The 16,490-nt window shown below is 34.7% G+C and overlaps 1 protein-coding gene across 1 annotated transcript in view; it reads right to left on the minus strand.

Annotated features, from left to right (window-relative positions):
- The window catches only part of LOC113448795 (transmembrane protease serine 11C-like), a 57,953-nt gene that overhangs the window by 20,093 nt on the left and 21,370 nt on the right, over positions 1-16,490 (minus strand). Inside the window, exons 3-4 of the mRNA XM_026719589.2 lie at positions 9,858-9,925; positions 7,143-7,303 (exon numbers count right to left, since the gene is read on the minus strand). Of these exons, the coding sequence (XP_026575374.2) occupies positions 7,143-7,303; positions 9,858-9,925 (229 nt within the window). The remainder of the gene's footprint in view (positions 1-7,142; positions 7,304-9,857; positions 9,926-16,490) is intronic.

Below are 16,490 nucleotides of genomic sequence, written 5' to 3' on the forward strand. Positions count from 1 at the left end.
AGTTGTTAAGTCTAAACAAGTTAAATTCACTACTAACATCGGCAACTTCCTGGTCACATGCTTTTATCTCTTTTGGTGACCTCAATCTACTTCATATTAACTGGACCCTAAACGAATGTAAAACTGAACCCATACATGCAATCTTCTACAATGCTGTAACAAATCTGGGACTGGAACAACTAGTAACCAACTAGACTTAATAACTGCCTTGATCTCATCTTCTGCAATAGTTTGAATTCAATTTATGGAATACAAATTAAAGAACCCTTTTCCAACAGTGACCACAACATGATTGACTTTTGTCTCAACATACGTCCACACAAAAATCATCATAATGATGGGATCTCCAATTATAACTTCAAAAAGGGCAACTATGATCTTATAGACAACAATCTCTCATCTTTTGATTGACAACTTTTATTCACTGGATGCAATACTGTTGAAGACCATTGCAACATTTTTTACTTGAAGTCAAAAGGGTCATCAAACTATATGTACCAATAACAACTCCCAAAAACAGAAAAAAAACAAGCTATCCATAATAATAAGGAAGCTTCAATCCAAAAAGTAATCATTTTGGCGGAAAAACAAATCTGGTCACGTTGCCAACTTCAAAAGTTGATACAAAAATTTATGCCACCAGATAAAGACTGAATGCACCAATTATCACATTAAACAAGAGGAAAACCTTCTACGCACCAATTCCACCCATGCTTTCTACAATTTTGTAAACAATAAACTAAAAGACTCAAGGTCCACCCCTGAAAGGACCTAATGGTAAAGACTGTAACGACAACACATTAAAGCCAACCTCTTTAACACATTCTTTGGCTCAGTATTTGTAAACAGCAATGGATCATGCCCAATATTTCCAAGTCGAACCACAGACAACTACAATGATCTAAAACATATCAATTTTACAGAAGACAATGTTGAAAAAGTACTAAGCAATCTAAAACCATCTCTATCTATTGGACCAGATGGAATATGTGCCTACTTCTTAAAAAAGCTATCTGCTGCCATAGCTGAACCTCGAAGCTTAATCTTTGAAAAATCTTTCAGGACCAGCTCCTTGCCCAAACTATGGCCACAAGCCAGGGTCATCCGCATCTTCAAAAAGGGAGACCCCAGCCTAGTTGAAAATTACAGACCAATCTCCTTATGCTGCATCACCTGTAAAGTCATGGAATCAATTATTAACCAATCCATTATCCTCCACTTAGAGACAAACAATCTACTCTCTAATAAACAAGTTGGTTTCAGAAAAAACTACCCTGTAATCTGCAACTCTTACACTGCAAAAACATATGGACTACACAACTTGATCAGGGCAAAGCAATCGACGCAATCTACATAGACTTCTGTAAAGCCTTTGATACAGTGGTACACGACAAATTACTCCTAAAATTAAAATCTTATGATATCTCTGGACACCTGCATAACTGGATAGAAGCATTCCTGTCAAACAGATAACAAATGGTCAAAATTGGGAGCGTCCTATCAAATTCTGTACCTGTCAACAGCGGTGTCCCCCAGGGCAGTGTTCTAGGACCAACTCTCTTCATACTCTACATAAATGACCTCTGTGATCATATTAAGAGCAACTGTGTTCTCTTCGCTGATGATGTAAAGCTATTCAACACCATAGACAATACTGCTACCCTTCAAAAAGACCTCGACTGTGTATCAGAATGGTCAAACAAACAGCAACTTCAAATCTCAACAAATAAATGCTCTGTCTTACATATTGCCAAAAAAATCAGAAAATAAAATATAAGCTGAATAGTCAAGACCTTGTTGATGATCCAAACTCTGTCAAGGACCTTGGAGTACTCATCTCAAATGATCTAAGTGCTAGAGCCCACTGTAACTACATAGCCAAAAAGGCATTAAGAGTTGTTAACCTAATCCTACGTACCTTTTTTCTGGTAATATCACACTACTAACTAGAGCATACAAAACATTCGCTAGATCAATACTTGAATACAGCTCATCAGTCTGTAACCCACATTATGTATGTGATATTAACACAGTTGAGAAAGTCCAGAAATATTTCACAAGAAGAGTTCTCCCCTCCTCCACTCGTTGCAGAATACCTTATGCCACCAGATTCGAAATTCTAGACCTAGAAAATCTACACCGCCTTCAGTCCGATCTAAGTATAGTATATAAAATCATACATTGCAATGTCCTACCTGTCAATGAATACTTCAGCTTCAACCATAACAATACAAGAGCACACAATAGATACAAACTCAAGGTTAACCGCACCAAACTTGATTGCAGGAAATATGACTTCAGCAACAGAGTGGTCAATGTCTGGAATACTCTACCTGACTCTGTGGTTTCTTCCCCAAACCCCCAAAACCTTAACCTTAGACTGTCTACTATTGACCTCACCCCTTTCCTAAGAGGTCTGTAGGGGACATGCATAAGCGCATCAACGTCCCTGTCCTATTGTTTCTTTTTATTTTTCATATATGTATCCATTTCAAGTATTCATAACTTTGTTTATAATTATACCTGTTATCTTATAATCACTTTACAAAATAAATAAATAATAAATAAATCTGTATGCAAACTGTTGGAAGTTCACTCAATCAATTTGAAAGGCATTTTCTGTGAAATTGGATTTCAGGTGATGGAGTTGGAAAAGAACTTTGTCCACAAGGATTCATATGGCAGTGTTCACTTAAAGACTCAGTCTTCCAATTCAGCAGTATTAAATATGGTATACTTCTAAAAATTAGCGAAAGAAGCAGCTTAACAGAGGATTGCATAGCAGAGAACTCGGATTTTTTAAAGTTATCTTTCCAAATATTATAGTAGCAAAAACTTATATTTCAATTATTTCATCAATGCCACAAGGTAAATTCTACCTCAAAGTGAACTCGCATATGTTTGGAGTGAATCTGATGAAACCAGGTTGGGTCCATGTACCATATCGTCTCCAAAGCTTATTTGTGTGGATTTAAATTTCTCCCCTCCTCTCTCTCTCTCTCTCTCTCTCTCTCTCTCTCTCTCTCTCTCTCTCTCTGTGTGTGTGTGTGTGTGTAAAATAGCTTCAGGCTCTATATTTCTGACAAGATCCTTCAAATTAATGTAGAGTGCCTTAAGAAAGCAATTTAATCTAAAGATAGTAAAAAAGAACAATCAAGTATTTTAATAATAATAAAATAACACAAATTACATACACACTTATAGTTACTTTAAAAATATGAAGAGATATATCTAAGCATACATTTTTTTGTAGAATTATGAGAGCACAACAATGGCTGAAATGCTTTTTAATATCATGTTTTCATTGGTTTATCTGTTAAAGATTCCGTAAATGAAAGTTGTGAAAATGTAATTCTAAAACAGGTAAAGAATGTGTAACAATTATCATGAAGTAAAGAAGACTATCTTTCTAGGCTCTGAAATTCACAAGAATGTGATCATGCACATGAAATAGAAAGAAATGCCTGCTTCTTGGGAAAAGAACTAAGATAGTTCTAGATAAAATTCTAAAAATAGATGCACCACATAGAAAATAAAGTGGTCAAGCCTATGATTTTCCCATTTGTAAAGAATGACTATGAATGCTATGAACTATGAACCAGCAGAAAGAACGAACAAAGAAAATATATACCTGCTGGATAACATTGTTCAAAATAACTTGGACCACACGAAAAACAAAACATGTAATTGCTTAGTAGAAGCATCAATAATCAAACAAAAGCTAAACTGTTTTGTCACAAAATGTAAAGACAAGAGTTTTGGCTTATAAAATCCAAGCTTCCTTAAGAGAAATTACACTGTGATAGATATCATCAAACTAAACTGTGAGGAAATGACAAAGACATTTTAGAAAATAAAGTAACAGTTAAAACTACTTTTACACTTTTGCTAAAGGGGGTTGAGATTTTGTTTTGTTTTGTTTTGCTGTTTAAGTAATTCAGCAAGTCATTTCAAATTTAAGGGCTGTGTTCACACATAATTATAACCCATTCTTTAAATATGTTTATTTAGTAAATCACATTTTTCTAGAACAAAACACTTTAAACCATAAACTATGGTTATAAACAAAATATTAAGCTAAATCAATAAATCTGGTTTGATTTAGCATAACAAAATCTGATATCATAGATAGACGGACAGACAGATACACAGACAGATAGATATAGTCCAATAACATACTTTATGAGACATTCATATGACTTGCTAGATAAGAGGAAAAATCTGTCTGTATTATAAAGTCAAATAATAGTACCCAAAAAGGTAGTAGCTAGACTCTTCTGAGCTTTGAAGTTAAACAAGCTCTAGGATATATAACTAGGCCATGATCTTAGCTCAAATGAATAGATGCAAAAATTACAGTTCTGATTTTCTATCTTTCCACCTTCAGAAAAACTATTATTCTTAAATTATGAAACCTGTGATCTATTCTATTTCATGAATTCTTTAATTTATATTAACTATGAAGCTCCATTGGATTGAAGTATGCCAAACAGCCTGTTCTGCATTCAACTAAAGCAGCCAATCTAGAGCAACCAGATGGATTGCCAGCATTCCATTGAGAACTGCACTTTCCCCTTCCACTATTTCAGCAGAGAGATAAGAGATGCCAAGCACATGCTTTGTGAAATAAGGTTATGATACAGTCCTCAGTAATTCAGGTCAGATAGTTATCAGCATGATCTGATAAGCAGCAGAAAAGAAAACCTCTTTCCACTGAATTCTAAATTAAAGCAACCTCATTGATCCGTTCCTAAACAAGCAAACAAATAATTTTGGCAGCTGCCCAACCTTTGGCTTTGTTTTCTTTGGGACTAGAAATAATAATTTAGGGCACTAAAGTTACCTTTATCCAGAGGTGGGATTCCACCAGTTCGGACCAGTTCTACAGAAACAGTTATGATTTCTGCACAGTTCAGAGAACCAGCAAATCGTGGCCCTAGCTGGCCCCTCCCCTCTCTGCCCAGTCAGTCCTTATTTAGTTTAGTTTAGTTTATTGTCATTGCACCTCGTACAACGAAATTAAACACCATCTCCAGTGCATATCATGACCATGAAAATAAACCCAAACAAGGAATAGTGGATGGAAACTGAACAAGGAGAGATTTAACCTGGAAATAAGGAGAAACTTTCTGACAGTGAGAACAATCGACCAATGGAACAGTTTGCCCTCGGAAGTTGTGGGAGCTTCATCACTGGAGGATTTCAAGAAGAGATTGGACTGTCATTTGTCAGAAATAGTGTAGGGTCTCCTGCTTGGGCGGTGGGGTCACTAGATGACCTACAAGGTCCCTTCCAACTCTGTTGATCTGAAATTCTTATCCCAAATGTGATGATAAGTTGAGGAATACCTGTAATTCTGTTTCCTGACAATTAAACTGTACAGTTCTTATTATCACCTTTGTGAATATTCAACACCAAAAATTTCAAATCTATTTTAAGGGTTTTTTTGTTTATAATAATAGATATGTACTCTCTAGGTACCAATCAATTATTATGCTTATAACAGGGCCATGTCCTTAAATGTTCTAGCAAAATGCAACATTAACTTTCTTCTGCTCGTGTTCCAACCTGTGAAATCTGCTATTTCTCAAGGAAATGCAAGGCCTTCCAACTTGCTTCACAGATAACTGCTCCACTCAAAAGATAGGCCTCCAATATTTTGTTGATTCAGGAAGTAACTTGTTGTGGCTTGTTCAAATATTCAAGAAAACCAGGTTTCCAACCTTTAGTTAGTTACCAAGCAGGTTAAAAAATCCATAACAGTAGCGCAGATAATCTGTTTGGGGTGTTTTTTAAGTGATTGAGGCATACATTTAAAGACGAAGCCTTACAAACCTTCTCAAAATCTATGCAAGGATTTTTGGATTAAGATATTTTATAAGTTATTTAAGATGTTGTTTTAGCTTTTCAACAGAATGGTTATAGCTTATCAGAGAGCTAGACCATAAGACTGTTATAAAAGCAAAAATCTCAGTGAAATCAGTGCATGGGTTTTCCACTGAATGATCTTCTAACCATAACAGCTAATTGTTTTGACTATGATGGTTCCTTTGAGGTCACCACCTAATACACACACAGAGAGAGACATTCATCAACATAGAAGCACACACACATTTATCAACACAGACAAAATAGGATAGGAAGGTGAAACTTCTGCTTTCAAAAATTAAAAAAAACCATATAAACATGTATAGTATTTTTTCAATTATTTATAGTTGTTTAGTACTACACAATTTCAAAGTGTATATAGTAAATTAAATGCAGGAAGGATAAATGGCTAAAGAAAGAAAATTAATTAGAACAGTGTCATTTTTATATTTAAAGAAAACAATGGAAGAAGTTATAAAAGGTAAGAGAAAAATGTGATATAATGGGAAATTGGATAAAAAAACTCTTAAGTTTATGAAGATCAATTATAAATAGGAATGAAAATAATGTAACATTAAAGCAGTTTCTTATTCACAAGAGAATAAGTGTTTTATCTGCCTTTTACCACATGAAGAAAACTTTTAGGCAATTATGATAGACAACACAACTCTCCTCCCCGTGTCATGAGATCTTTCCTCAAATTTCAGTTTCTACAAGGGCTAGCAGCTCCAAATTTCCTGCCTGTTTTCCACGTCAGCCTTTTCTGCATCATCTTCAGAATCACATTTTTCTTGTTTTATATATATATTGTTAGATATATATCCTATTTTCCATTTTATCATCACAAGAAATCGGAGTGATAGGTTGCTCTGATAGCTACTATGACTCCATGAGTTCTATGGGTGAATGAGGATTGGAACTAGGATTTCCAAGCCTTCCATTTGACAATGATACATTTGCTAAATCAGAGAAAAAACAGTTTTCCCATCCTCATTCCTGCTATATTTATCAATGTATTTCTTAATCATGGCTGGCTGCAAAGCCTTTAATATAACAAGGGGGTGATTTATTTGTATATATGCAAAACTGTGATCCTATATATGGACAGAACTTTCCTAACTGAACAACCTCAGCTTGTTTATTTTATTCAGCTACCAACTTTTAATGTTGTCTGGTTAGAATAAAATACATATACAATGCGTAGTGCAAAACAAACAGTACAAAACCTCAATAAGACCCACCTCAGTCAGTGCTAAAAGTTTCGAAACACTTGCCTGTAACAGAGGAAGATGAGAGATCAATATGTGCAGCCCCAGGATATGTCTGTAGCTTATGTCGCAAAATTCTATTGACTGCCATGTGGAGTGATATTTTACTTTCAGCACGGGAGAAAAAGATCAGCACAACTTGAGCCAATACTCCACCTGAGTCAGGACTGAAAGACAACCAAATGATTAATCACAGATTATCAGTGCAGTTATGTGATTACCATTAGATTCTATAATGGCAACTAGAAGAAGAAGAAAAAGTAAAATGGAATATATTAAATAATTTTTTATAGCAATATCTGTTAATTTCTTAGCTTTAGTCAACATACTGATATATTTGTAAGGGCCACATTTCAGTGTTTAATTTCTGAATATATAAAAACATAAAAATGCCCTTAAAATGAGTTTAATTCAAGATAATTATATGGACACAACCATACAGTTTCTTGATAACAATATAGAAATAGTTTCTGTTAACACCTTCTGAGACGTTTTCTGAATTCTTAATATAATGTACAATTCTGAGTTTTGAAGGAGCTGGGAGACATGATCTTGGAAATACTGAACCACATTCTTCAAAATTCTTGGGGCAGTAGGAAATTACCAGAGAACTGGAAAGGAACTACTATGATATCTATCTTCAAAAAAGGAGGGGGGGGGGAATCCAGAAAACTACAGACCAATCAGCCTGACATCATTACCTGAGAAGATCCTGGAAAAGATAATCAAGTAACAGATCTCAAGTAATTTCTAGAAGCAAGCAAAGTTATAACCAGAAGCCAGCACAGGTTTGTCAAAAACAAATCACGTCAAACAAATCTTATTGCAGCCTTTTACAAAATGTCTAGGAAATGCTAATGGACCAGGTAATACTGTGGACATATTATACTTGGATTTCAATACGTTATTTGAAAAAGTAGACTGCAACTACTTCTTGGTCAGCTAGAAAAATATGGAGATAGACAGCATCACTACCAGATGAATTTGTAACTGGCTGACAAACCACACTCAACATATACTCTTTAATGGAACTATATCTACATGGAGAGAAGTAAGCAGTGGAATATGCCAAGATTCTGTTTTAGGCTGAGTATTCTTCAATATCTTCTTAAATGATATAGATGAGAGAATAGAAGAGAAACTCATCAAATCTTCAGATGACACTAAACTGGCAGGAATAGCCAACACTCCAGAAGATAGTCTCTAGATCCAGATGAATCTCGACAGATGGATCTCTCCTACATTTGTCTGTTTTATTTTGTTACCCTTGTTAAATACAAAGGAAATGAAAACAAAAGCTGCTTCCATGTATTGATGAGATCTTTCGCTGTGAGATAACTTGTATACATACCTGCATAAGCAAGATCCACAAGAGTTCCCTGCTTTTTCCTTGTTCAAAAACATTTGCAATTCTAAACCTAACCTGCAGCTTTATTTGCAAGATTTTTCAGAAATTGCTGTATAAAAATAGAAATCAATGCATTTGCCTGTCTCTGATTATGAATATGGCAGTTCATCCAAAGAACACCACAACTTATACACAGTTTAGTTTTAAATGTAGAATGGTATATTTTAATATAACATGTGTTCATAACTCAACTAAATCTTTGATGACTTAAAAACATCATCAAATAATAATAGTTGGTTTGGATATGGCATATTAACAAAATTATGATAATGGAGACCTTGGTACTCTCTGAGCTTATTCGCTTTCTTGCAGAAGTTTCATTACCCAATTAGGTTACATTATCAATGGTGATCATATTTACCCAGCTAGTGTACTAGGTTACATCAACACTAATCATGTTACGTAGTTGGATAATAAAACATCTACAAGCAAGCAAGCAATTTCAGAGAACATGAGGACTCCATTGTTCAGCTACAAATATTATCTTTCATTGAAAATTATCATTAATGCAAGAGGCCACTTTAGGAATAGATAGATAGATAGATAGATAGATAGATAGATAGATAGATAGATAGATAGATAGATAGATAGATAGATAGTGCCAGGAAAGAAATATCTTTAAATTTCTATAAATTTCTGTATGTGTTCATACACACACACACACACACACCAGTGTCCTATTTCATATTGAAAAATACTGTGAATTTATCTTTATAAATTATTATGAACAGATATATAAGCTTTTCAGTTTCTGAAGTAATTCAAATGATGTTTTATTTTTCAAAAAATCTTCAACATCCCTTAATTTTAACAGCACCATATGAGATCCCTAAGGATTGGGATCTGCAAAAATTAATGGTCACAAAAACAGCAGTATGGATACAGCACAACAGTTTACCACATATTTGAATACATTTCACTATGTACCTAAAGGTTAATAAAATGCTGTGTATATTTTCATATTGTTAATTATATCTATTTGAGGGTAATTATTAGTTTTGTGAAGGATGCATTTTATTTTATAATAATTTTGATGACAATTTATTTTTGCCTCCCAAAGCCTTCAGGAATGGATGACAAACAAAATAAATACACAGCAGTGGAATGATTCAGACAAATCATATTAAGTTATCAAAAGGACCATCTTACAAAGGGAAATGAAAAATTATATCGCAATCAAGAAGAAAATTATAGTAAGGCATGAGAAAATATGTACCTTGAACTAGCTGCATACATACACATAAGTACACAAATTGTTTTAAAATTATGAACCTGAAATTTCTGGCATGTCTCTGAATTATGGTTTTACGTACCTCACTTTAACAAGCCGTGAGCCTCTATATTTATGTCTTAAAGCAGAATTGTGAAATGTCTCATACATCTATGGGGGAAAAATGTGGGTTGAAAAAAGAAAGCTTGGATTCAGCCAAGGAATATAAATAAGTAACAACTACATATAGAATTGCTAAATACAGCAAAACAACAGCCAATATTAAAGTAAAATAACAATAACAAAAATAGAACAGATGGGGAGCAAAAGAGAAATAGCATTGGCCGATCTTTGCAATGGAGCAGCCATCATTTCAATCCAGACTTTGATTTCTGGGCTCTGGGCCTTGAATCCAGACTTTTTATGGTGTTAATTTAGGTTTTTGGCCAGTGAAGGGATTCAGAAATTTTTACTACCGGTTCTGTGTGCATGGCTTGAGGGGGGTGTTGCAGGGGAAGGTTACTGCAAAATCCCCATTCCCTCCCCATCCCACTAACATGCTTTCCAGTTCCGTTCTCCTATGCAGGGCAACAAAAGAAGACCCAGCCAATCAGCTGGGACTCAGGAGGCAGAGAATAGATGGGGGTGGGGCCAGTCACAGGTGATATTTGCTGGTTCTCTGAACTACTCAAAATTTCTGCTACCGGTTCTCCAGAACTCATCAAAACCTGAGGAATACCACGTCTTCTTTTGGCAGTGGTGTAATTTCCAAACCAAATAATTTTAAATATTTCATGGATACCCTGCTATGTTCACTAGAACCTGGTGCAAACCCTCTAAGGTGGAAGCCTACATTAGATTTACATTAGAAGCACATTTAGGCACGTCTAGTCTCAGCTGACACAAAGTTAGAATAAGGATATGAAGGCATACCATACAATACCTGTATCATTACTTTTGCTTTAAATGATTTCAGCGCCATTGCAATATATTGCTCCCCCTACGAATAAATATAAGTAGGTATAGCCATGGTGTTTCTTTTTTGCTACATGTGTTTCATGGACCAAATAGACATTTCTCCACCTGGATGAATGGAACATCATTCCTAAATAATTAAAAAGTTCTATTTTATAATTAATTTTATCTTATTATCATTAATGGTCCCATTCTGCTTTTTCATTCCCCTAGCAAAGGATAACATCTATGTTTTGAAGCAGATAAATCAGGAGTGTATACATTGATTTGTGTCCATTGTTATTATAGAAACCTGTCTAGTCACCTGCTATTGTTTCTGAATTAGTTCTAACTCTCCCACTTAACAGCTTAAAAAACCTGTTTTAAAGAACTCTCATTCCCACCGCTCTTTACAATTATTTTATAGCACAATTATTATAATAATATTGAAGTTATTATCTTTATATTAAAATGATGGTGATAATCAGGATGAAATTAAACTCCATGTATGATTGTTACCTGTCTTTGAAATTTACAAAGTAAGATATTTGGAAACTGGTTCTAAAATAAGTTGTATCACAGCTGAAAGCTGAGAAAGGCATTTCTTGTTTCATGAAAAATATGCCAATAGAGGATTGTAAAAAAAGGTCCCTAATTAGATTATATAATTCTAATTCTATTTATTCTAGATTAAAAATTAAATTAAACATTAAATTCCTCACATGGATAAAATAAATTAAAGGAGGAGTCCCTTTAATTTGCTAGTGGTAGCCCACTACAGGGGCTGATCTTTATTTCAAGAGCCATTGAGCCAGTACTGTCTGAAGATGTTTCCATGGTCATGTGGCCAGCATAACATTATGGAGCATTATTTCCTCCCTACCAAAGTGGTACTTATTTATCTACTTGCATTTGCTTTAGAACTGCTAAGTGGACCTCATCCTAATGCACAGTGGTCTCAAATCTGGATTGTCAGCTGGATAGCCCAGTATCTAAACTGCTGAGTTATCACAAAGCCTCACAGCTGAAAACGTATCTTTAGCTAATTTTCTTTCAGTATTTTTTATAAATAAGTAAATAGATACCATTTTGAAAGAATGGAACCTCATGATAAACGAAACACAAGGGGACAAAACTCTAAGGAATGAAAAGCTAAAAGAAAGACTCTAAGCATACATAAGGCTATGTTTATGATCCTTAATGTTAATGGAAATTAATTAAGGAATAATTAAATTCCATTTGTTTCAAGGGATAAAGTGTAGCCTCAACCATTTCCAATCTTGAGAATATACGATGTATAATTCTTATCAGCAGTTAAGATACAGTGTATTCTTATCTGTATTAGACTACGCATTAATTTTTCATTTAAGACACATACGTAGCAATTCCCTTGTTTGAATGCTATCTCTGTTCTCCCAAATTATGCCTCTGTTGTTTAGCATTATTTTAAAAAGCTGATCATAAATGCTGCATGTAATTTTGTTCTTTAATAGTAGTAAGATATTTCCTGCTCTGAAGTGTGATATTGATTTTGGTTTGATTCAAATATATTTCAGAGCAGTGACCCAAAATACCTGAATTGGATGGTTGCTTTATTTCTGGGATTGTTTTTTACAACTTTTATGTTTTCATGTGTGTGCATTTTGAATACATCCTATGGAATATTGTTTGCTTGTAAAAAAGAGAGAGAAAGAGAGAGAGCGGGGGGGGGGAATTAGGAACTACAATATATAGCCCAAGGGATAAATATTTACACTATTTTGAGACTAGTATTACTCGGATAAGGGAAGGCTTTTGAGAATTTTCACCCCGAAGTGGGAAGGCAAAGGATAGCTGGTGGCCTGGTGGATATTTCCTTGGGGAATGGATTGCTTCCCAAGGAAGAGCTGGACCTTTGGTCTGGCTAGCTAGAAAGTATTTTGAGTTGGACTTGTGCATTGTCTGCCTTAAAGTGGCAGCTTTGTAGTTCTCTGAAGCTTGAGGCATTAGTTTAGCTGACTTAGAAGCCTGGATGGCAGAGGTAAACTGTACTGTGAATGTGGATATGCGATTCTCCTCAAGTGGGGACATTACACTACTTGTTAATGATAGATTAATATACAGAGAAAGTTAAAGTTCTCCTGTGTGAGGAGTGGAGAATGGCATGGCCAGAGGATTGCCAGCTAAAACATAGACTGGCAAGAAGAAACCAGTAGCATTTTTATAAAAATTGATGGATCTGGTGGTGTGTGTGGTTGGCCTTGTGCATTCAAGCAGTGGCTCACTAATGTTGTTATTATGTAGTTATTCCAAGAGAACTGGGTTCTCTTAATAGATAGGAATTTAGATCCAGTGGAGTATCTGTCAGAGCACGGTTATGTGGAGTTACATACTAAAGTGTGGAAAGGTTTGAAAGATAGACCTATAAAGAAAGGAGTTAATTTGTTTATTGATGTGTTGTCCCAAGCGGAGGACAGAAAAAGGAATGTATTGGTTAATGGAGACATTGATGAAGTTTTGGAAGCAGGAAAACTTCCATCTGAATGATCTGAAAATAAGTAGATTACATAGAAGCAGTTATCATGTTGAAACAAAGCATAAATGAGTTGTTGAATTTCTTAGGACAGTAGGGCCTTAGAGTTTCAAAGAACAAAATTATAATATGTGGAATTTGAGGTTAAATCAAATTAGTCATGGAAGTAAGACGATAAATCTGGAAAGGATTGAGGGGATAGTTAGACAGCCCCTATTGACGAATAAGAAGGAGGTTCAGGAAATGGATGAAGGAATGGAATACTAAGAGTAAATATATTTACTATGAGGAATATAATAGAGAGAATACATGAGTAAATTTATTTGGGAACTAGCATTAATACATTAATATATATGAAGAGAATATATTTGTAGAGACATGTAAATGATAGCCATGCAAATGGGGAGGATTTATATATTGTATACAAATAAAGAAGAGAATTATGCAGAAGCAGATGGTAGAAGGAAGGAATTTGATCATTTGGCCATTCCGGAGAATACAAATAGATTACACTGAAATGCCAGCAGTGGAATATTGAAGTTTTTCTGGTAATTTTGAATGAATGGGTTATAGTGTTTCTGTGTGCAAAAGCAAGTGCTCCAATGACTGTACGAATAATATAATACTTAGATATGATTTGGTTGAATCTATTGACAGTAATAGGGGCATACACTTCACTGTCCAACTGGTGCAAAAGAGAAAGGAGCAATTGAGGATTAATTGGCAATAACACATAGATATAGACTGAGTGGCTACGTGGAGAGAATGCAAAACCTTTAAAAAGATCAGTAAAAAGGTTGATACTGGAGCTCCAGGTTCTCTGGATGAAATGTTTGCCCTTATCCCATATGAAGTGTTGTTTGGAATATCATACCTGGAAATTCCATAATAACACACTAAAGATGTTTTTGTAAAGAACTGTATATCTGGGTTCTCCTTTTCTTATCTCACTTCAGGAAAAAAAAGATTGCTAGCTCAATTTGCTGTCTACAGAGAATTTGCTGTCCAGAAGTTCCAACCTGATGATTGGATAAAAAAGCTGAGCAAATAGCCAAGCCTGGGACAGCTTTTGCTGAATCCTGTTGACCACTGAAACAGCAGTCTGGATAAATGACCCTCTGAATAGACAGTGAAGCAAGGCACATATAATCCTTTTCAACTTACATTATAAAGTTGCATATATACTTAGTTTATGGAACATTGGGAGATTGAGTTGCTTATTTGGCTGAGAGTAATAAACTTTTATATTGTGTTGTTAATTTTATTGAGAAAAAGATAGTAGACTATAGCTGTGGTACAAGATGGAAGAAAGAAGAAGTGGATGTAAGTCCCCAATGACCAGTTGTAAATTTTGACATATAAACTAGAGATGTCAGGTGGGAGGGGGCCTAGTCCATTTAATGATATGAAATTGATAGTGATAGTGGTTAGTACCTTATGTGGGATAGGAATGGAGGCTTCTGATGTATTGTCTAGTTATCCAATGACATGGCAGCAGCTATGTTTCCATACTGAACCTGACAGTGAATATTATCAAATGCAAATACCAGTGACACTAATTGAATCCACAACTGAGATAAGATCCACCTTGGATGATGGATTACGTTTAGGTAGATATCCAAAGTGTAATCGCAAATGAGATGTAGTCACACAGGGATGTGTTACGAAGACTGACAGCTTTATATAATCAGTGTGTTGAATTATATACTTAGTCCTTCCTAGGACTATTTTTGTCAATATATTGAATTAAGAAGTACTCAATTGAAGCTTATGTTTTTGTGTGGAGACCTTCCATTTATATGGAGAGGTAAATGTACAGTTGGATACCTTCAAGATCCTAGGCTCCAATTAGAATCTTGCAATTTCACTAGCTTATGATTGTGCAAAATATAAGTGTCTGGGAAAAGAAACAGGATAAGGATATATAATCCTTTACCTACTGAGGATATGTTTTCTTGTACTGAAATAGAAGAGATAAATGCAATGGAACAAGTGTTATACCTGAATGGTAGTTTATATTTTTTGGCTGATGCATTTGTAAATGCAATAGGGGTAACCTATGCAATATGCTATATGACAACAGGTATGGCAGTAGCAAACTCCAGGAACATAAACAAGTAAATAGAGTTATATTATGATATGATGAATGATAGTCTTTCTAATGGTGGTAGATTGTTTTTGGATACACAGGAGAGACACACGTATAAAGCAATGTATGCATGTATGTAAGTTCTTTATACACTGTTGTAAGGTGACTAAGCTGAAGAGAAAGGATATAGAAGGAAAGAGATTAAGCCAGCAAGAGGTTTGGCTTATGTTAAGGGAGATAAATTAGGATCATTTCCAGGTGTAAAATGGTATCAAAAAGAGAGGCTGGATTGTTATATGTGGAAATTATATATTGTAAGGTACACCAGTGAAAATGAAGAACAGAAGAGATTCCATGTTCATCCAAAATATGACCTGTAAAATGATTACTGGACAGTTATATAACTGTATCTAACAAACATATTATGTTTTGTAACTTGTTATGTGTATTTAGATGGACATAACAGGAAGAAGACAAAGCCATGAAACGGGGGTAGTTTCCAAAGACAAGGAAACAGGTAGTACACTACAATAATATGGGTGTGGTGTGGGGAGATATGTAGTTTGGATAGAAACTAGGAAAGGGGCAGAGACTGTATATTTGAACCTGTATATAAATCCCAGCCCTCCTGAATTCTGCCATGAGCAGAATTCCCTTTTCAAAAGCTTAATAATAAAGCTCTTCCATATTGTTCACCGTCTCCAGCTGTTTTTCATTATTATTATCACAAGGAATTATATATATTATATAAATTATATATATATTATATATATTATATACATAAATACATACATACATATATATATACATACAAATTTTGTATAACATAACATAGGTTGCAGCCTACTTTAAATTGAAATGAAAATCACAACTTCATACTTTCTTGTTCCACCATGAAATCTTAAAGTTTACTTTAGAACAGAAGAAGTTGATAGTGACAATGGGTGCTTCCCAGAATAATGCAATTAATAGAGATATTCTTTTGAAACATGTTAAGAACTACTGCATCTGCTCTTAATTTCACATGCTAGAGAATTAACAGATAGGATCATCCAAGGCAGATTAGAACCCCGTATGAAAAAAAAGAGCGTTCAAGCTGGGAAAAACTGAGGAACTTGAAATATTATTGCTGATGCATCCTGGCTAATTAGAAAAAACAGACTTCTACTAACGTCACTGCA

Source organism: Pseudonaja textilis, chromosome Z (genome assembly GCF_049901715.1).
Source record: "Pseudonaja textilis isolate UNSWEBS1 chromosome Z, rPseTex1.2, whole genome shotgun sequence".
NCBI lineage: Eukaryota > Metazoa > Chordata > Lepidosauria > Squamata > Elapidae > Pseudonaja > Pseudonaja textilis.